This window comes from Pollachius pollachius (assembly GCF_949987615.1).
Source record: "Pollachius pollachius genome assembly, chromosome: 1".
NCBI lineage: Eukaryota > Metazoa > Chordata > Actinopteri > Gadiformes > Gadidae > Pollachius > Pollachius pollachius.
This window is the reverse complement of record NC_136934.1, coordinates 12,625,844-12,646,886: the sequence shown is the minus strand read 5'-3', so window position 1 is coordinate 12,646,886 and position 21,043 is coordinate 12,625,844. Positions and strand designations below refer to the sequence as shown.

At 41.5% G+C, this 21,043-nt stretch overlaps 2 protein-coding genes across 3 annotated transcripts; both read left to right on the top strand.

The window, feature by feature from the left end:
- Nucleotides 1-363: 363 nt before the first annotated feature.
- isca1 (iron-sulfur cluster assembly 1) lies at nucleotides 364-5,098 on the top strand. 2 transcript variants are annotated; one of them, XR_013811620.1, is made up of 5 exons: nucleotides 364-451; nucleotides 1,387-1,440; nucleotides 2,320-2,425; nucleotides 2,922-3,177; nucleotides 4,981-5,098. XR_013811620.1 is itself a non-coding variant. In XM_079730251.1 (4 exons), the coding sequence occupies exons 1-4, from the start codon at nucleotides 371-373 to the stop codon at nucleotides 3,068-3,070; spliced, it is 390 nt and encodes a 129-aa protein (XP_079586377.1). In that variant the 5' UTR covers nucleotides 364-370; the 3' UTR covers nucleotides 3,071-4,954. The 2 variants fall into 2 exon arrangements, 1 of the variants encoding a protein (XP_079586377.1); XM_079730251.1 differs by lacking the exon at nucleotides 4,981-5,098 and having other exon boundaries at nucleotides 2,922-4,954.
- Nucleotides 4,994-11,132, top strand: psat1 (phosphoserine aminotransferase 1). Its single transcript, XM_079730238.1, has 9 exons — nucleotides 4,994-5,184; nucleotides 5,901-5,961; nucleotides 6,328-6,397; nucleotides 6,936-7,141; nucleotides 8,235-8,407; nucleotides 8,679-8,848; nucleotides 9,289-9,417; nucleotides 10,196-10,333; nucleotides 10,768-11,132. The coding sequence occupies exons 1-9, from the start codon at nucleotides 5,128-5,130 to the stop codon at nucleotides 10,868-10,870; spliced, it is 1,107 nt and encodes a 368-aa protein (XP_079586364.1). The 5' UTR covers nucleotides 4,994-5,127; the 3' UTR covers nucleotides 10,871-11,132.
- The last annotated feature ends 9,911 nt before the right edge of the window (nucleotides 11,133-21,043 follow it).

Genomic DNA, 21,043 nt, shown 5'->3' with positions numbered 1-21,043 from the left:
TTACAAGGTTCTAATGTTTATCATGCAGGTGAAACAGTAAAAAACAATTTAGTCTTACATTTTGGATACCCAATATTTATAAAATGGGGAAATGAGGCACTCTATTGAACTTGCCGTCAATTATGTAATTGTGGAAATTTTATGTAATACTAAATTTCCTAAATTATTTGGCCAAATGATTGGCCATTTTATAACATTCATAACATTGTGTGTGTACTTAAGTGCTCCGCCTGTGACCAACGGCGCAACAATACATCACATACGTTATATATAACGACCATGGATTGGGTTGCGCATATGATTTCGCGCATGCGTAATGTAAAGCCGGAATACCTTGTGACGCTTATGTTGTTCCTTGAAACAAGCAAACATGTCTGCCTCCATGGTTCGGGCGACCGTCCGAGCGGTCAGCAAAAGAAGAATACTTCCAACTAGAGCAGCGTTAACACTGGTAAGTGCCCCACGTCGTATACAATTTTATATAATCACATTTTATACCCACCGTGTGTGTTTAATAGTCACTAAATACGATGTTCCGATGTTGCATAAGCCAACGCGCAGTTCGTAGCTAACGATTGACGTCATGAGCCTTCACCTTACACAACGGGGTGACTATTGTTTATATCGGGAAATATGAGTTAACATTTGTTTATATCTTGGTTGCATTATAAGTATTCCTATTGTACATTTTTGGGCGTTGCCAGACAACGTCCAAACGTTCCGTGTTTGGACACCAGGAGTAAACGTGTATGAGAAACGACACTTATCATTTCACTCTGCTTATTCTGTCTTTTTTGTATCAAGAGTTTTTTGCATTTATTTTAATCAGCCGGGAGGCTCGATCGCTTAATTTGTTGTCGCATTGGCCATTAACTGCAAGCATGTTATTATTTCAGCCGATCAAGGCAGGGCTGACGCTGCTGCGAATAGATAACACAGGTCACTAAAGGTTATAGCAAGACAAAACTGCAATTGGGTCGTCGCCGATTGTGTAGGCCTTTCGTATGGAGATCAATGGTCCAAGAGTTCCATCTACGCAGTTTCTTAAGTTCTCCTTCCCATTCTCCTTGACCCCGACGCTGTCATCTCAACAGGGACACAATCATCTGTGTCGACCAAAAGTGGGCGCCTTTTGGTTGTTTCCTTGTTACATATGCTTTGCCCTATTCTTTTCACATAACATCAAATGCGGTGCACAATTTTCTCAAGTTCATCATTCTATTCTTCTAGAGTGCTGATGTAGGATTTAGTTAATTTCCCAAATTCCCATAAAGAAATATTCAATTTTGCCTTATATTTAACATGGTTGGTCAAGAAAGCTGATGCCTGAAAAGGCTCCCAGCACCCATGTGATAATTGATCCTGTCCACGTGTGTTCCTCTGCAGACTCCTGCTGCTGTGAACCAAGTCAGGATGTTGCTACAAGACAAGCCTGAATACGTGAGTCACCAACTGAGCTACCATTCCCATGTAGAAGTAAACCACTAACAACAACACGGCGCAGTGAGCACCTTCCTACTCTTTTTCTCTAAGAGAAGATAAGGTGTCCTTTACCAAAGGCCATGTCAGCGATGTCCTTTTGGCTAAGCTCCTGTCCGTCTTTGCAGTTAGCCCTCCCTTCCCTCCTCCCCAGGTCACCACATGAACACCGGTCTCACATGAATCCTGTCTCTGTTTCCTGGCAGCTTACTTTGTTCTTCAGCCGTTTATTTTGCCGCTTGGGGTGTTTGATTGTTTAAGCCATTCCTGTGAGCGTTGGAAGCAGTAGCTTTGCTTGTTCCACCATTGTCCGTCCACACTGAAATCCTGCTGCCTGTGCCTGAACCCGCAGAAAGGCCTGCCTCTCTGTTGAGTTCTCTCTCCTGAGTGGGAACGGGATTCCAGAAAAATACATTTTTTTACATAATAGAGGAGGATCTTGGAGACCATTTTGGGCCAAACACTCTATATCCGTGATGGCTGTTGTAAAATAGACCTATTTAACACTTGCTTTAACAAAAAAATATTGCTTACAGCATTTTAAATGATCATTGGGAATTGAGGGGAAGTAACTTTAATTCTTTTCAAAGTGACTTACAGTGAATTCGGATGTTAGTGACTGCTGCTTCTAGTCATTGACATCCGATGAGCAAGTTGTCTGCTTAAAACAATGCAACAATAATATGACTCAAAGATCCTGATGGTGCTTAGTGCAAAGTATGTTGTCACTTGTAAAGTTGCTATGCTGGAAGCGCTATAAAATAGTGATGGTGATGCTCCTAGGAAAGCTATTGGAAATGTGTCTAACTGGAGACGCCTCTTCTGGCCTTGGGTGTCCAGATTGGTCTGAAGGTAGGCGTGAGGACCCGTGGCTGTAATGGACTGACCTACACACTGGACTACACAAAGGAGAAGAACCAGGCTGATGAGGAGGTGCTGCAGGACGGTGAGTCTGACCAGAGCATCTTCCTATCCCTCCTCCTTGTAGTTTATTTATTATGTCCTACTGTTATGAACTGCTTCTACCCATCTTGGACAGGACACTCTTCGAAATCTCAATGAGTCTAATCCTGGTTAAACAAAGGTTAAATGAAATATAGTTGAAGGGATTGGCACCATTTCATGGATTATTGGTTAGGGCAAAAAAGGGAAACAAATATTTTTTTTCGTATTATTACGAAGCTTTAGATTTGTTTCATAATGCTCTGTGAAAAGCATAAAAAGATACATAGTGTTGATGAGCTAAAATGTTGCACTTTTTGTCATTTATGCAATACCTGTAAAAAAAAAAAAGAAAATGTTTGTAGTACTTCCTTTCTTGTGTCATGTGTAGCCGTTCTCAACATGTTTGACTGCCTGATGCCAAGCTTCTCATCATTACTGTGCGTTTGTACATCCAGTACCTGAGTATATGTGACAGCTCTGTGCTCGCGGTCCTGCAGGCGTGCGGGTGTTCATCGAGAAGAAGGCCCAGCTCACCCTGCTGGGCACCGAGATGGACTTTGTGGACTCCAAGCTTTCTACTGAGTTCGTGTTCAACAACCCCAACATCAAGGGGACGTGTGGCTGCGGGGAGAGCTTCAGCATCTGAGAGCGCCGCAGAGCAAACCTGTGAAACCCTATCCCAGCGTGTCGACCCAGAGGAACGGAGCGTGTGTAACGTGGGGATCGGACACACGAGTTCTCTAGGACAACAAAGTATTTTTTCCTCTCCCCCACCCCAACTTCTGCTGTTCCCACAGACCTCTATAGTGTCATGCACTCCCACAAACATGTACGGCTTATATCGTCACACGTTTTTGAGCTATGTTCAAAGAATATCTGTCTGCTGCCCTTTTTTGTTGAAAGGGAAGCAAATGGGCTGCAAAGGTGCACAGTGTTTTGGAACGGATAGGAGCATCGAGATTACATTCTTTCCATTATTATTGCGGTATAGTAATAGAAGTGGCTAGGGCTTTTCAGTCGTATCACACCTGTGTTTGCAGCCATTAGGATCAGGTCTATGTGCTTAACCCTGCTCTGTAGCTTGTCCAAACGGAAGTGGGCTGGGACAAAACGTGCTGTGATCAACGTCTTTCTATGAGAATCTTGCGGTTTATATTTCAACCTGTCCACCAAAGCCGAAAGGGGAAAATGGCAAGCCGAACGATGTCAAACTGCCCGCAAGGGACTGAAATGTGGCCATGCTCTTACATTATTACGTAGGAGCGTAAAAGTTCCTGTGTCTTGAGAGTGATTTTGTTGTAAGTTATTTGTTTTGAAAGTAAAGGGTTTATATTTAAGTACGAACATATATGAAGATTGTAAATTTCCATGAATACCGCTACACAACGCACAATATGTTATATATATCCCTCACAGGAATATATATGCGGTTTAGTTTAGTTTGTTGCTTTTTGCTTCAGATAACTTGAACTTGACTTTTATAGACAACATGCATCGATACTGCTATCGATGCTTCAGATTTATGATCAGATTGTGATGTACAAGTGATATAAATCTACAATAAATTGAAATGAGTTAAACTTTGAGGACAGTCTGTGTTCAGCATTTGAGATGAGACGCTGGGAAGGTGACAGAGGAATATATAGAACATAACTCTGATCAGAGTAACAGCTGGGGGGACCTAAAGTCCTTTTGTCTTTATCATTATGTGTTGGGATATAATGTATAAGTGAATGGATGACCGTCCCATGTAGATCATCATGGCACGTCAAAAGGAAAAAAGAACCACAGCAGAAAGTTGTATGGTCGTTCTCGAGGTATTTGATATGAGATGAGATGCAGTTAAATGGATCTGTAATCTGAATCTGTTAATTTGACTTATGTATGCATTTCCTATAATAATGTAGTTCTTATAAATTACAGATTTCAGATCTAGTCAACTGTTGGTCACAATGGTGTTTCAGTTATCAAAGGGGCTTTCCTGCATGGAAGATACGTGACTGCTGACCAGGGATAAACATGTTTGTATAGTATATTCGTAGAAGATGCTAGTCTGCCAGTTTGGGCTTGTTTGTAAGACTATTTGTAGAATTGGTCAGAAGTAAAAAATGGAATGCCAATGTATATATACACACACATACATATTAAATATGAATAAACTAGCTGGGATATCTTGAACAGCGTTAGGGTTGGGGTAAGTAAGAAAATAGATTTTTAATGTGTTTTAGCCGAAAAACTTAATAATCATTGCAAAATAAGATGCACAATCAGGACTAATAACATGTACGGTATTTATGATATGGGTCCGTTTATGGTAACGTTTATGTTTGTGAACAATACAAGCCAATAGCGAAAACAATTTCTCAACTCAATTTATACAACAATTCTGGCCATCCAACAAATCCTGGCATCCTTTTAATTGATGGCGTGAAGGGGGCGATTTGCCACGTGACGTGGTTTGTGGCGTAACAGGGCGCCACTACTTTCCCCCAATCAGCTGAAACGTTCCCTTGACATGTGACCAATTGTATTGTCCTCTTTGATTTTTCTCTCAAGACGAGCATCGACTCCATCCCTTTTGCACGCTATCCATTGCGCAAGTGGAACTGTACAGCAACTACAAAGACTCCAGGGAAACCAAGGGATAAACGAAACACTACATCAAATCGAACGAAATCAACATCTGAAAGACATATTCCGACCATGGAGCAGAAACCAATAATCAACTTTGGTGCTGGACCTGCAAAACTTCCACAATCCGTAAGCAAGTTAATGTTGGCTGGGATGTAGCGATACATTTAGTGTAAAATATATAATATTCGGTTCTGTTGCTCTATGGCAAGTGGTTATTCAACGACGACTCATAATACTGAATGCATTGTCTACGATTGTAATAGCTGAGCGATACATAATGGCCAATGCGACGTTGAACTATCAAACTACACAATTTCATCTGTGGCGACATTCAAATCCTGCTGTGGGTGATGAAAGTGGCGTCCCTCGTACTGCGCTTAACGTCTCAACTCAGAGGCACTTGGATTGATTTACCCAACGGTGAAAGTTGGACCTGACTAGAAAACCTTTTGCAGACTGACTGTCTACCACCAACACAAACTCGGGTTGCATCAGCCTCATTCATCTGCAATAGGTGTAGCACCAGTTGCAACTTGCGTCCTTTAGGTGGCAGCAAAACGCAAAAGCAAATATCGTGATACCACATCATGAGAGTTTTGCACAAACTGAAAACCGTGCCTTTAGTGTATATCTAAATTGTACAATGTTTACCTGAACTAAGTTTTTTTTATTTGATATGAAACTATGATACAGATGGTTATTGTCTGATAGATGCAGAAACATCAGGTTCCGACAGTAGATGGATGTTTAACTCTGAGAGCAAAGGGTTGACCAACCGTTCTGCTGTTCTTTTTTTTAAACGTCAATCGTATTTGTTAATCTTGTTGTCCTGTTGATTGCAGGTATTGTGTCAAGCCCAGAAGGAACTCGTCAACTACGGTGGCCTTGGAATTAGTGTTCTTGGTGAGTAGCATCTATATTGAATAGACGATTTAAGAGTGGTATCATTCATGTTAATTATATTATGTATTCTGTAATCTATTATATATTTTCAAATTAATTTAGGACTAGTTATGATGGAATAGCCTAAAATCAATATGCAAATGACTATATATAATAACAATATGATAACTTTAAAATAACCTGTAATATATGCATTACAGATATTGTTGAGGTTCAAATCTTTATCTTGTGACCAAATCTATTCAATCTGTAATAAGTCTGAGGTAAATCCTTTTGTGGCTGCCATCATTTAAAGCAAGATTTTTAATTTATTTTCATTTAAAATTATTATTTAATTTAATTTAATTTATTTTTTCCTACAAACAGAGATGAGTCACAGATCTGCAGACTTCAGCAAGATCCTGAGCAAGACAGAGTCTCTTCTCCGAGAGCTGCTGTGAGTAGAACTAGCTGCTGTGGGTCCTAGCTACGATGCCATCCCTGTACCCAGCTTCTCCAAGGGGAAGTATTGGAGAAAGTTCTGAAGAACTGCATTTAGACAACATGCAGGCAAATTTTTATTCAGTGCTGTAGAATAAGCCTTAAAAAAAAGTCATAGGGCTGTCTTGTTGCTCTGGTCATGAATTCCTTTGCCTTCCTGTCATCTCCAAAAACTACTCGCTGTTTGGAAACATTGGTAAATCCACAGTTATAGCACAACAACTGTGACTTCTGTAGTGTGTTGAAAAAGTCTGAAATCCCCCCAGGTAAAATGTCCATCTTTAGTTAGCTAGACAGACATTACTATAACTAGAAACGTTGCTATAGGTTTTACTGGGAATGTTGTCAATAACAAAATAACATGCAGGTAGACTGGCCTTTTTAACTTTGAGTAAGCAGATTGTTTTAGCGTTAGCATTTTTTTTTGGTTGTTGAATACACAGCTCTCATCCAATGGCAGCCCTAACAGCATTTTTTCCCTTCTGTCTCTGCAGAAATATCCCAGACAATTACAAGGTGATGTTTCTACAAGGAGGCGGGTCTGGACAATTCAGTGCCGTTCCCCTCAATCTGATTGGTTTAAAGGAGGACAAGTGTGCTGACTACATTGTGACCGGCACCTGGTCTGAAAGGGCGGCAAAAGAGGCGGAGAAATATGGAAAAGTCAATGTTGTGCACCCGAAGCTTGACAGCTACACCAGTAAGTGTCCACATGCAGTATGTGTAGCATGTATGTGAAGACACCCCTGTATGTTTGCCACTTGATAACAGTTAAAACCAGGGGGAGGTTGAAGTTCTCACAATTTTTGTGTTCAATCAAACAGGCTGTGACACATGGATGGCTGCCTGTGAATTGGGGGAGTAGTGAAAGTAGGTCGACAATAGTGACATAAGCCTGTTGGTCCCCAGTGGTCATGATAAACTAATGAGGCTCATGAAGGGAAAAAAAAGACAAAGTGCCACCTGCTGGATTCTGATAGACCTCCTGCTTCAAGTCGAACAACATCGCTGTTGTCAGGGAAAATCTCAAGCAGGTGACGTGATTATAATGGATGGTTAAAACTAACCGGTATCGTGTACACTTTTCACTGCCCCCATCGCTTTTGCACAAAATAAGTGGAAAAGAAATTGTATTTTACAAACGTGAGGCTTGAGTGCAGGTTAAAATGTAACATGCACATTTGCACAAATACATTTAACATTAAACATTAATAACCATTAATAAACATTAGTTAATGCAGTTATAAGCATTATTTATATATATATATATATATATATATATATATATATGGCATAGGGGTAAGTGGGTTAGGATTAACACCAACCCTATTAAATAATGTGTTTGTTAATACTTTAGGTAACATGAACAAAATTACCATAAATAACATGAAGAACATTCGTTAACATGAACACCATTTATAAATGATTACTAGACCATTAGTTAAAAAGTTATTTGTGACCTATTACAAACTGCTTTCAAATAAATAAACAAAAAAAGGGCATCTAAAAAACCCTTACGTTTAGTATTATGTAATACTTCTTCAGCACCATGATAATAATCTCGGATCTCATCGAATTACACCAAAGCTGTCACCAAAACCAGTTGCTTAGGAGTGCTACCCCACATTCAAAACCATACTCTAAATCTCTTTACAGCTTAAACCTTGAAGAACGATGTCCCACAGAGGAGTGGAATGATGAAGAACGTCTTCAACACGACCACAATAAACATAACAAGCCCCGTCTAGTTTTAACCACTGCCTGGCGCCCGCCTCTGGCTTTGCGTTCTCCAGAGATCCCCGAGCCCAGCAGCTGGAACCTGAACCCGGCTGCCTCCTACGTCTACTACTGCTCCAACGAGACGGTCCACGGCGTGGAGTACAACTTTGTCCCCGAGACCAACGGCGTGGTCCTCGTCAGCGACATGTCCTCCAACTTCCTGTCCCGGCCAGTGGACGTGTCCAAGGTAGAAAGGACTGTATAAAGGGCCTTGGTTATTGGGTTTTATTAAAGGTCACACAAGCAAAATGGGCCTGTTTAGAAACCTTATAGATAGCTTTTTTGGTTTTCTGGTTGATTAACTAACTATATTAACTATATATTATGTAGTTTTTATTAGTAAAATTGAATATGCAGTCCAAATTCCCCACATGAAGGAATATAAAGCCTTCCCTGGCTCATTCCCTGGCTCAATGCCACTTAATGTTTGAAATTGTCTTTCCCTTTTTGTTCTGAAGTACGGCCTGATCTTCGCCGGGGCCCAGAAGAATGTGGGCTGCGCCGGGGTGACCTTGGTCATCGTGAGAGAGGACCTGATAGGGCACACATTGAATGAGTGTCCTGTGGTCTTCAACTACAAGGTCCAGGCGAGCAACAATTCTCTGTACAACACACCGCCAGTCTTCAGGTAACACAAACACATTGTGTATCTCTTCCCCAGTAAGTTGTTGTGTCTGAAAGGCCAGGCTCCACTATGTGTTTTTTTTTATTTGATTGGGATATCCCTGCTGTTACGGAAACCCAACAGCAAAAAATGTATACGGTCAAAATTTGATTTTTACTTAAATTCTTCCTCTTTCTATCAAACATGTGCTCCTGCTGCATGGGAAGCATGGGGGCGAAATTGCACAGGCAAAGCAGAAAGCACCTCTTGGTCAAAGGCCATTTGGTGTCATGTGTGTCAGCATGGACTCCATTTTGTTACTCAGTCCCCTGATTACATTAGGGAAAGAGTTTGGGCGTAAAGCCCACGATTGCTTACTCAAAAAACGATCTTTCTCTTGCATGTTTATGTTGATCTTGCAACTTCTAGAATTGTATTACTTATAGTGTGTGTGTGTGTGTTAGCATCTACATCATGGGCCTGGTGCTGGAGTGGATCCAAAACAACGGTGGCACTGCTGCTATGGAGACGCTCAACAAGCAGAAGTCCTCCCTGATATATGACATCATCAGCTCCTCCAACGGATTCTACGTGTGAGTGGCTCTACACTTTCAGAGTGCAGCCTAGCCAAGCATGCCCATCTCGCTAATACTTTATTTTGACAGGATGGTGTATTGGTTAGTGTTTTAGGAGGACTCCCACCTAAAAGATTCTGAATTTGAATTCCTGCAAGTCTACCTGCACGCATTGATCAACAGGCCTAACTGGTTATTTGATGACGTGTCACAACAAAAACAAAACATGAATCAACATAGACGTAGAACTAGTAATGAACAGCATACAGGTATGAAACAACATGTACATAGAACTAGTAATGAACAGGTATCAGACAACATGTACATAGAACTAGTAATGAACAGGTATCAAACAACATGTACATAGAACTAATAATGAACAGGTATCAAACAACATGTACCTAGAACTAGTAATGAACAGCACACAGGTATGAAACAACATGTACATAGAACTAGTAATGAACAGGTATCAAACAACATGTACATAGAACTAGTAATGAACAGCATACAGGTATGAAACAACATGTACATAGAACTAGTAATGAACAGGTATGAATCAACATGTACATAGAACTAGTAATGAACAGGTATCAAACAACATGTACATAGAACTAGTAATGAACAGGTATCAAACAACATGTACATAGAACTAGTAATGAACAGCACACAGGTATCAAACAACATTGACATAGTACTAGTAATGAATAGCATACAGGTCTTTTTAGACGTTGGTTCTAGCGTGGGCTTTGTTTAGTCCTCTAAATCCACCCTTTGGCCCCTGGGGTTCCCTGTGTAGGTGTCCTGTGGACGAGGCGTGTCGGAGCCGCATGAACGTGCCGTTCCGCGTGGGCAAGAAGGAGGGCGACGAGGCCCTGGAGAAGAAGTTTCTGGAAGGGGCGTCTCAGCGCGGAATGATAGGCCTGAAGGGACACAGGTGAGACAGGCGAGGGGATACAGTGGACGTTTCCACAGGTCACAATTATATTGAGCCTTAAAAGTCATGGCCTACTAGCTCTATGGAATACACTTCCAGGTTGTGTTTTTTCTATTAAGTTTATTGGGATTAGATTGTCTTTATATACATGGGTTACATAAGTGTTGCGGTTACGCCAGGTTCAATTCCGACTTGTGTTCCTATGCTACATGTAATCCCCTCTCTTTTCCAACGTGCTTTTCTGTCCCTCTTCACTGTCTTGTCCATAAAAGCACAATTTATAATACTCTAAAATTAGTGAAAACCTTCTATTGATTATTATGGTAGCGTTTCCCAGCCGAATTAATCAATTGGGAGAATTAAAAATTGCTCACAAAGATTTATTGTTCCGTTAGAACCGAGGCGTTAGTGACGCTGTCTGTCTCCCCCTGCAGGTCGGTTGGGGGGATGCGTGCGTCTTTGTACAACGCGGTCACGGTGGAAGACGCTGAAGCTCTTGCCACTTACATGAAGGATTTCCTGAAAGAGCACCAATAAGAAGTTAAACCTGACGATTAGTCTATTCCACATAAACAATAACCATGAGCAAGATGCGTAGTTCGGGACCAACATACAGTCAATCCAATCTAGCTATAGCCCTGCTTAATAAGCTTCAACCACTAGTGTGTCCGAAATGTAATATTTTTAATACTACTGTGCTTGTATGTACATAGATTATTCTTTATAAATGTTTGGCTTGTTTACATACTAATAATTGTATTAGGTAAAATGTATCTGGCATTATGCCCTAAATGACCAATAAAATGTCCTGATTACTAATCCTTTGGTTTATTTTGACTAGTCAATTCCCATCCTTGGAAGAAATGGAAAATTGTCTGTGCAGCATATTTCCACTACTTAGTTTAATTTGAATGTGTTAAAGCTTTTAACATAGCTATCAAATGTAGGTAGCCTTGGCTTTTAAAAAACATATTTCCTTTTTTCAAAACAATTCACTCCTTTTTTGAGATTTTACATTGTCAGTTGGTATCCAACACGGCATGACACATATACTTTTGGGAGAGTAGAATTATAAAAAAAAAAGCACCTGTACAAAGTATATTTCTAAGTATATTCATGACTTTGTCGTCGTCAATGTACCCTCAAGCGTCTTACCGAGTCTGTCCTCGAGGTGGAGCCATTTATCAAGATTGTGAAAATTAAACCCAAATATTCCCCCAGCAATCGAATTCCCTCAAGCCAAAGAATTAGCTCAATATTTCATTATTGTTTTAATTATTTTGTTATTATTTCATTTTTACTTAAATATCGAGTAGTGTACCTTCTAGTACCACATGTAAGACTTTAGTCTACGAGCCTACTGGTATTAAAGGGCGGGGGAGGCATTCTGGCGTATTCGCTGAGCAGCTTACTACCGCCGTGGGCCTGGTTGAGGAGGCTCAAAATCACTCTACCAATTTTCACAGCTTGAGATCAAAGAGCTAAATATATTAATATATTAGATGAATACGACAACCATCAAAGGTCAAACATGTATGATCAAGATCCAGCCTGAACCATAAAATAAGCAACATGTCAGTCTGTGTTATTGGATTGTAAAACACGGTTAGGTGTGAATGTCGACGGGGCTCGGTTTTATTGGGTTCACCATCACTGGCTCTTACTGTAGTGGCTGCAGCGGTCTCTTTACCTGACAGAGGGCGCCAAGCTGAGCCATTTGAAGAAGAAGCAAATAACTGAATTAATGAACTCGCTACTCAAAGGGTCATTTTTCATAGAATAGCCTAATCCAAACAGATTTGACACCTTATGGGACTTGGGTGGGGGTTGATTCTGAAATTTGACCGGTTCGGATATCATGATAGATGAGATTGTGTTGGGAATAAAAGGTGAACAACCGTCTGGTTTCAATAGGCCTAATCCAATCCGTGGGGCGTTGTCTGTCTGCTGAGCGGACAGACAGCCAAGTGGAAGGCCTTCATCCTGAGAGAGCCTTAAACTGGGGTCAGTTACTTTACACTTCATCGTGAGATATGTTCTGAACAAAAACACAGTATCAATCAAATTTTTTAGATTATTCATCAACATTACGGTTAGAATACATAACACTATCAATCAATTCACAGACTGGGGTGATCTAATGGAACATTATAGCAGGTTGATTACTACCGTTCATGTTTATATCTGTTATGTTAACATGACTTTGTTTTATTTCCTTTACTAATAGAATGGTACTTCTTGTGAAGGTTTTGTCTGACCTTTGGTACAGTTGTTTCATACAATTGTGCCATGTTGTTGTATGACAATAGTTTTGTTAGGTATTTTTCCAAGAAATAAGAGCTCACAATCTGCTTGTGTCCTCTCCTTTGAATTAAAAAAATGTATAGAATATATAAAATAGCTCATTAGAATATATAATATATAATATATATCAATAGAATATATAATTGCTTAGATGCCGCTTTCACAGATCTGAATGACGGCCTGAGACGTCAGACAGTAGCCTTCCGTTTCATTCTTCCCCATCACCAGGAAGTAGAACTCATGATGGCCATCCATCGACCACAGCTCTATGTCTAACCTTATTGATCAACCAAACCTTCTTCTTTTCTTGAGATGTACAAAAACTGTCCCTGACCTCCGGTTTGCTTAACCCCTCTTGTCTCATCTTCTTGTACATCAAGGTGTACATCTTCCTCTTCACTCCTTCTTTATCACAAGTCGGGGCCCAGTCTACTCACAAAGATAGCTACCAACCTTTATTTTGAAACGCTGTGTGGGATCCACCGAAAAGGCAACAAATGAAACTGAGACGGATAATATTTTATACACATTCCCTAAGGTTTGTTTTTTTTTGTTTTTTTTGGAAAGTAATTTCAGATGTTTGCGAATAATACTGACAGTGGGATAGAAAAACCGGAAAGTTCCGCGGTGTTTGACCATGGAGCCCCGGGATGGAGGCTGAAGCTGTATGGGGATGTGTTTGCTTAAAAAGTGAGAGTGAAATATTGCTCCGGGCCCAATGGCTTTCCTCTCGGATTTCGTCTGGGTTGGTGAGATGGGTATACTGTTAAGAAGCGGTGGATTACCGTCCAATGTGGGGACACAGTGGTATACCGTCCTGTAGAGTCAGTGTTTAGCTGATAGTGTGACTGTAAAGCACGCCACCGGGGAGTGGGGTTCCCTCTGTAGGCCTGGCGTTTTGCAGTTGTTACCCCAATCCCCGTCATGTTAGGTGGGTTGGCTGCTTGGTGTCTGCATTGTTTTGAGTTGACTTGAGTTCATTGATTAGTTGTTGAATACATACAATTAATGGATAATTGCTTCTTTGTGCTTTTAAGAGTCAGATATTTTATTTTGTCTTGTTAAGATACATATTTTTTTCTGGCAAAGCTAAATGAGGACCTCACTTGCTGCAACTTGTGATGGATGCTGGTCTTATATTATAATCTAAACGGCAATTGTTCAATTAAAAAATATAGTTAAGTACATTTACAAAATGCAAGAATTGATGGAAATGAGGAATGCATATTAGCTGCAGCCTGTTTAATTTAGCATGCCACTTGTAAATTGTGTAGGCTACTTCATACAAAATGAATACATTTCCCAATATGTATTCATATATTTCCTTCCCTGACCTACCAAGAAAAACTAGTGTGACCCTGTTGAGGCCACCTTTCTCTATGATTCAAAAAAAAGGAAAGAAAAACACAAGTGCAGAAAAAGAGAGCCAGATTGTGAGTGAAAGGGTGTTCTTTCTCCCTGCTCCCTGTTCGTACGGAGATGGGAGGTGGTGACTCGATTGTGTAGTGATCCTTGTCCTGTCAAGCCCACTAATGTCGAGGTAATGCCACTGTCGGGCTGCGGTAAGACGGCGATAATGAAAAACACCGGGGAAGACAATATCAAATGGCTCTTCTACATCCTGCAGTAGAGATTAGTCGACACAAAGGCAGGCTGATGGAGCTCGGAGCAGCCTGGGCCGGCTTTACTGTTGCTGATTGAGTCTCTTGTAAAGAGCTCCGCAGCACCCGGCAACTGTGACTGTTATATTTTATGCAGTCTGTTTCCGACTGTCACGCGCGCCCTGCACTCTGCCTCCAAAGTGTGTGTTTGTGAGTGCGCGTGGCGTGCTTGTGTACGTGTGTGGGAAGGTGGTTGTGCGCTCTCGAGGTTGACATATTGCTTTCATTCAATGTCTGTTTTCTGTAGGTAGTTGATTCCTCGCCGTCACCTTTAAAGGTGGGAATGTTTGTGTGGGAATATGTTTATCTTTAAAATAGGTTGCTTCTGTGCCCTAGTTGTGTTTACTTTCATATGCAGCCTGGCTATACGCCTCACTCCAGCAGGGATACAGTTCGATGTCACTATGATGCATAGCTCCACATATAATTTAGTTGAAAAATGGTTACAAGCGCAGTATTCTAGGTCAATCCTTTTGGTTTTAAGTCACATCTTTCGGTTTTTGATACCCAGACGTAAGCATTTTACTTTAAAGTCAAGTTTATTTATAAAGCCTTTTTTTATTAAAGTTGCTGTCTCAGAGCGTTGCGTGGCTGCATTCAAACGAGGTTTGACCCAGCCCGGGAGGGACAAGGGAAAAACTCCTCCAAACCCACTGGGAGACTTATAAGGTTCTAGTTTCAGCTTGACGAGAATTATGTATACTGCATTATTTTAATTATTTAATAATGTATAGCAGTTGAGAGTAAAACAGCCTCACTATAATAAGCCTAATTCGTATTAAAGGTGCAGTTTGCAGAATTTAGTGGCATCTAGTGGACTGGACTTTGCAGAAATTGAATATATTATTCATACTTTGTTTTTATTAGTGTTTAATCCCATTGAAAATAAGAATCGTTGTGTTTTTGTTTTCTCTGAAAAATGCCTTTTTATCTACATAGGGAGTGGGTATTCTTCCACGGAGTCCGCCATGTTGCACTGCCATGTTTCTTCCATGTAGCCCACAACAGACAAACGTTTCTCTCTCTCTCTGCAGTTAAAAATTTCAATCATAATCGCTATATTACTGGTAAGCTATGACCGACAGTTTTACACACTGAATAACTAAAAATAAATTAGAAATCTATCAAGAAACCCCTTCACTTGACACTTGACACTACTTGATGCTGTCATTGACAATGACATCATTTTCCCAAGTACCAAATGCACCTTATAGGCCAGTATAGGCCACCTTAGCAAATTACATCGTGATAAAGGGAGTGGGTAGGAGGGAACTGAGTTGGTTGCAATCTGCAACGCCACCGCTAAATACATTTTAAACACTGCTCCTGTAAGTAAACAGTGGTATTGTGATAAATACAGGAAGTGGCGGATACATCTAGATGTCAAGACACAGAGTTTATAGTCAGATGGCTGAGTATTTACTTGACATGTGAAATTGGCTGCTTGAGATGGAAACCATTCATGATGCCACGGTGACTGGCGTCATGCATTGTTTCCATCTCAATTTCTTCACCACAAAATGCTTAATGTCCCCTGTAACGGACTAGTCGACCATGCACAACATCACATTTCAGAAGTAAATGGAAGCCATTTGTCCGATATGTACTCATGTAATCACTGCATTCCTGAATCACACCCTATTAGCATATGTTTAGACAACACGTTTCAGGCATATTAGATTAGATAAGATTGAATTAAATTGGATTGACATGGTGCAGAGTACAAGTACATAGACAATGAAATGCAGTTAGCGTCTAACCAGAAGTGCAAAAAAGCAGTAAGGTGTAGACTATGTACATGTAATGAATAATATAGATAGTGCAGCGTGAACAGTATAGACAGTATGAACAGTATAGGTATATATACCTGTACAGTAAAGTATAAACGATGGAGGGGACACGTCCCCTCCGTCCCCCCGGTTCCTACGCCCTTGATAGGTGGGATATGAAATTGTCCAATGGTATGAAATACCAACTATCATTTACTCAATTACTAAAGCCACTATTACTTTGGATTCTCAAGAAGCCCCGAAAACATCTAAAGGTGCACACATTAGCCTAGGTGTTTGTTCCCGGGTTGTCCGGTGGTGAAGTCCCCCGTGGATGAGACGTTGAGTCTCTCCACTGCATTTGCCCTTTCGTGAGTAGACACCATGCGATTGAATGTTCTTTAACTTCAACACAACAGGTCCCTGCATACAGGACATCTGGAGGATGTCTCTTTGAAACATCTCCCCCTCTCTTCTTTCCTTCTCCATGCCGTTCATTCCTCTCCTGTCGTTTATTTCATTCTTTCATTTCAAGTCTTTGTATCCTTTCCCTCAGCCTCCATCCCTCTCAATTCTCCCCCCCCCCTCTCTCTCTCTCTCTCTCTCTCTCTCTCTCCCTCCACAACTCCCTTCCCTTGTGCTACCCAGCTCTCATTCACTTTAAGATCACACACACACACACACACACACACACACACACACACACACACACACACACACACACAATTCCCCAGTAGAAAAAAAAACGGCACAGAGATGCATCATGCATTGCTCCACGAGGGCTAATCTTGTTAGCACCAAATACGCCGTGTTCCGCTAGCTTGTCGTAATTGCCGTTGTGTTATTAATGACCGGGGAAGGGGGAAATCACTCTTAATTAGCTTGACTCGTTCGCCAGCCATCTCGAGTGGCGCAGTAGCCACGCGGGAGTGGGGAGGGAGAGGGGAGGGAGGGAGTCTTCACCATGGGGCACTCCGGCGACAAACACGTGGGCTATAATTAAAGCTCTTCACTTGTCAGCGTGCTTATCTAAACCGAAGAGCAACAAGCCGTTTTCGCAATTAGCCGTGTCATTCATTAGCCGCTGAGTGCCTTTGTTGTTAGCGTTTAGTTTAGTCATTTAGCCATTCTGCCACCGCGGCTGCCACTTGATTTTTTGTCAACTGTTTTTGTTGTTGTTGTTGTTGAGGTACAAGTACGATTAGCATATCAAGCATTACCTGGTTCCTGACCTATTTGTTTGCTGGGCCACTGTCAAGAATTGTTTTTGAAAAAGATGAATTAATAATATAATAACAATAATAATTAATGTTGTGATGAAGGCAATGGGATATCATTAAAAATTTATATTCATTCTTTATCATAATGTGAATATAATGTTATGCATGATTTTTTTTACAGGGGAAATGCATTGCATAAGAACACACAATTAACATAAATACAAAAATTAAATCTGAAAATCTGTTGGTTAATGTAGTCCTGATACCATCACTGAACACCAACTACAATGTGAAAAGGTCCTCTTTACTAAAAATATTTTAACTTACAAAGAAAGCGTGTATGAACATGTGATATGTCACTGTTCACGCTGTGTTTGTTTTTCAAGTTCACAACAACATTGACGTCAGTGTCAGTGTGTGTGTGCGTTTGCGCATGTGCGGGAATGTGCATGCATGCATGTGTGTGTGTGTGTGTGTGTGTGTGTGTGTGTGTGTGTGTGTGTGTGTGTGTGTGTGTGTGTGTGTGCGTGTGTGCGCGCGCGTGGTGCTGAACCAGTCATAGTGCATTATAACTGTTATTCGGCACCTTCACCTCCAAGTGATATGATGTAGAAAAGACAAATTGTTGCTTACACATTTAGTGTGTGTGTGATTGTACGCTTTGGTGTGTCTGTGTGTAAAGGTGTGAATGACGCTTGACTGTGTGTGTGTGTGTGTGTTTGTGTGTGTGTGTGTGTGTGCACAACACATGACCGGGGGAATATTTCAACGCGGGTGACAGTTTGTGTGTGTCCATCCATTTGTATCTGTCATCGTGTGCTAACAGAATGTCAGGAAAGACACTGGAGTTATTAATGTCTTTCATTCTCCCCGGGGACTTATATATGAAGCATCCTCCCCACTGCGGACCCGCCAGGATCATGCAAATATACACGACTGTGTGTATAATCTCGTTGCAGTGCGCTCCAGCACTTAGCCAGTGGTTCACATTAAAGCAGGTAATCATGCTTGCATTCTTCCTTTATAGTAACCCTTGGTGAGGTACCATGGTATGATGGACAGATATAGGCCGGTAATAAGTACTTCAACAGGTGGATCTGGCCTCACGACAGCCGGACTGCTGAAAGGCTTCCATTGATAGCGCTGTAATAACCGTCACTATATGTTATTCATCCTGATGTGATGAGCTACCGCTGACGCTATAAAAAGACTGGAAGAAGGAAACTCAATGCAGGTTCCATCTTTTCATGAGTCTGTGATGATACGCTGATTGACTTGATATGCTTATGTATTAATCTTTGATGGAAGCTTAGATAGGTTGATAAGGCGGGGGCGAACAGTTTACTTTTCTAAATATATTGCCATGGTCTAGGGGCCATCAGCACCACATGCCGTCACGGTGGTTGAATAGACTGCACCATCGTCGTGCATGTGTGCCCAGTCCTCTGCTCACAGGGAGAGGCCGGCTGGCTCATAAATTTGATAGCTAAGCCTTTCATAAAGTTTAATAACGCACTGTAACGTGGCTCGAGGGAGCTGGCATTAGCAAAGCGAGCCACTACCGCCGTTCCAGCGAATCACATCATAATAATGAGGTTGTTCTACGACTGCGGGCGGGCGGGCGGACGGGTGGGTGTCGAAGGCAGGGGGGTCGGACACCTCCTTCAACCCCCCTCCCACACCATTGTTTTCCTTACCTTTGCCTCTGACACAATAAGACGTCTTATAGCTTCCCTGTCGTAGCTCCTACGGGGGTTGTTTTATTCCTGGAGAGGGGTGGGGTTGTTTAAACGTCACTGCCAGCACGGTTATTTCTCATTTAGTAAAGATCACCGGCGCGGTGGACGCAGTGTGAATGCCAGCCGTGACATGATTGGCAGTTGCGCGGCGGCGGCAGCATTTGCATGGCATTTACTAGCCCCCCCCCCCCCGCCCCCCCACTCACACCACGCCGGGTAAACACGCCGGCTCCTCTGTTCACGCAACCAAACATGCAGAAACACACACGTGTGTATGCACGGCAGGCACGGTGCACGCCCTCACACCCGCTTCCCTGATGTACATGCACCAACACTTGAGTTACTGCATTTGTGTCCACGTAAATATAAATTGTAAAAAGGTCATATATATAGATATATATTAGAAGATGCAAACAAACTGAAAGACTGGTAGGCTTTACGTCAAGTAAGGAGATACGAAGATCAGACACAAACAAATACTTATCACCGGTACAAACAAAAGGGGAATGTAAATGTGCATACATGCTTTAACAAACCCACAACAGAGCAGAACCACTCAAAATCTTGTGGCAAAGCAAAGGCACTCGTGAAAAAGAAAGGAGAAGAATATTGCAATTCATATGCTTTTTTCTTCCTGCCGGTTCTCCATGGGCCGACAAAGTCCATGGAGAGACAGATCTTATGAACACACAGAAAAATACTAAATATATTTTTTCGTGGATGATTTTCAGATTCAGGTGATTTAAGCACATTTCTGGGAGGATCTGGCGACTAAAACGACTTGAGACCAGAGAGTCAACTGCTGGGTACATAAAAGGCTTGGTTTATCTAAGTTAGCCTAGTTCACTTTCTCAACCAAATGGGCTTCAAATAGAGTCAAACTGTAATATATTTGTATGTGAGCAGCAAAGCAGCAAACCATTATCTTGCGGCAAAACACATTTCAAACATCGGATTCTGTATCATGTATTAGCGCCTCTTAAATGTATATAAAGAGCATACTTACACAACCACAATGTGTTGACGATTAGAGAGCCAACGTTCTGAGTGACTTCTGTCGAGTGTGACCTTAACACAGAAACATTGCCAGTGCAGTTCAACACATTGTATTGCCCAGGGTTTCTGCTCTGACAGCTCTGTCAGTGCTTGAAAGTCTGAACAGGATGAATACCTGCCCCCCACTGATCAGGCGATCGGTTCCAGGGGAGGGATTCAAGCTATAGGGATTTAAAGCCACAATAGAAGCAATAACACTTGTTGTCAATGTTATTCCACCGTTCTATTCCTCCGCACAGAGTGTTCAGGGCTGTCTTTAGGAAACATGTGGGCCACCTACTCAGACCCTTTCATTTACACAGACTTACGTTCTGGCTCTGGCCCTGGAGGAGATCTGCGCAGTGTTTTTTTCGTGCTCATAAACGGCATTTTTCCCGTCTGAATGACAATGACGACTATGACTGTAGCACCAAGGTCTCCACCCTGCAGTGAGTTTCTATGCAGTTTGCAGCGAACCCGAGACGAGATCTGTGAAGTATAGACCGCTTTGTTTTGTTGGGCTCTGCCAACGCACAGAATAGACTGGCTCTACCGTTACCGATTCCCTTCATGAGGGGGGAGAATGGCATAAACATATCGGAGTGCTTTGAAATGTGCAATTGACATCCTAGCTTGAATAACAGATAATCCTCTCTTTCTTTCTATTGACCAAAGAGCCAAATGAATGGCATTTCTTCATGGCCCGGTCGACAAAGTCCTGCAACTGCAAAATGGTGACACTATGTGCCCACTGCCCACTTAAGTGGGGGGCCTTTAAATTTTGGTCTGAGATGTCTTCAGCAAAAAAGAAGAGCTTTATTTCTTACAGATGCTTTATGTATCTTCCCACTGAATATCATAAGAGTAGTTTGGGATTTTAATTAAGGTCATCAAATATTGTTTCTGTATAACTGTATTAACTACAAGTTAATTGAAGATACCTAATGTATGTGTTATGCATTTCCCATGTAATCTCTTTTAA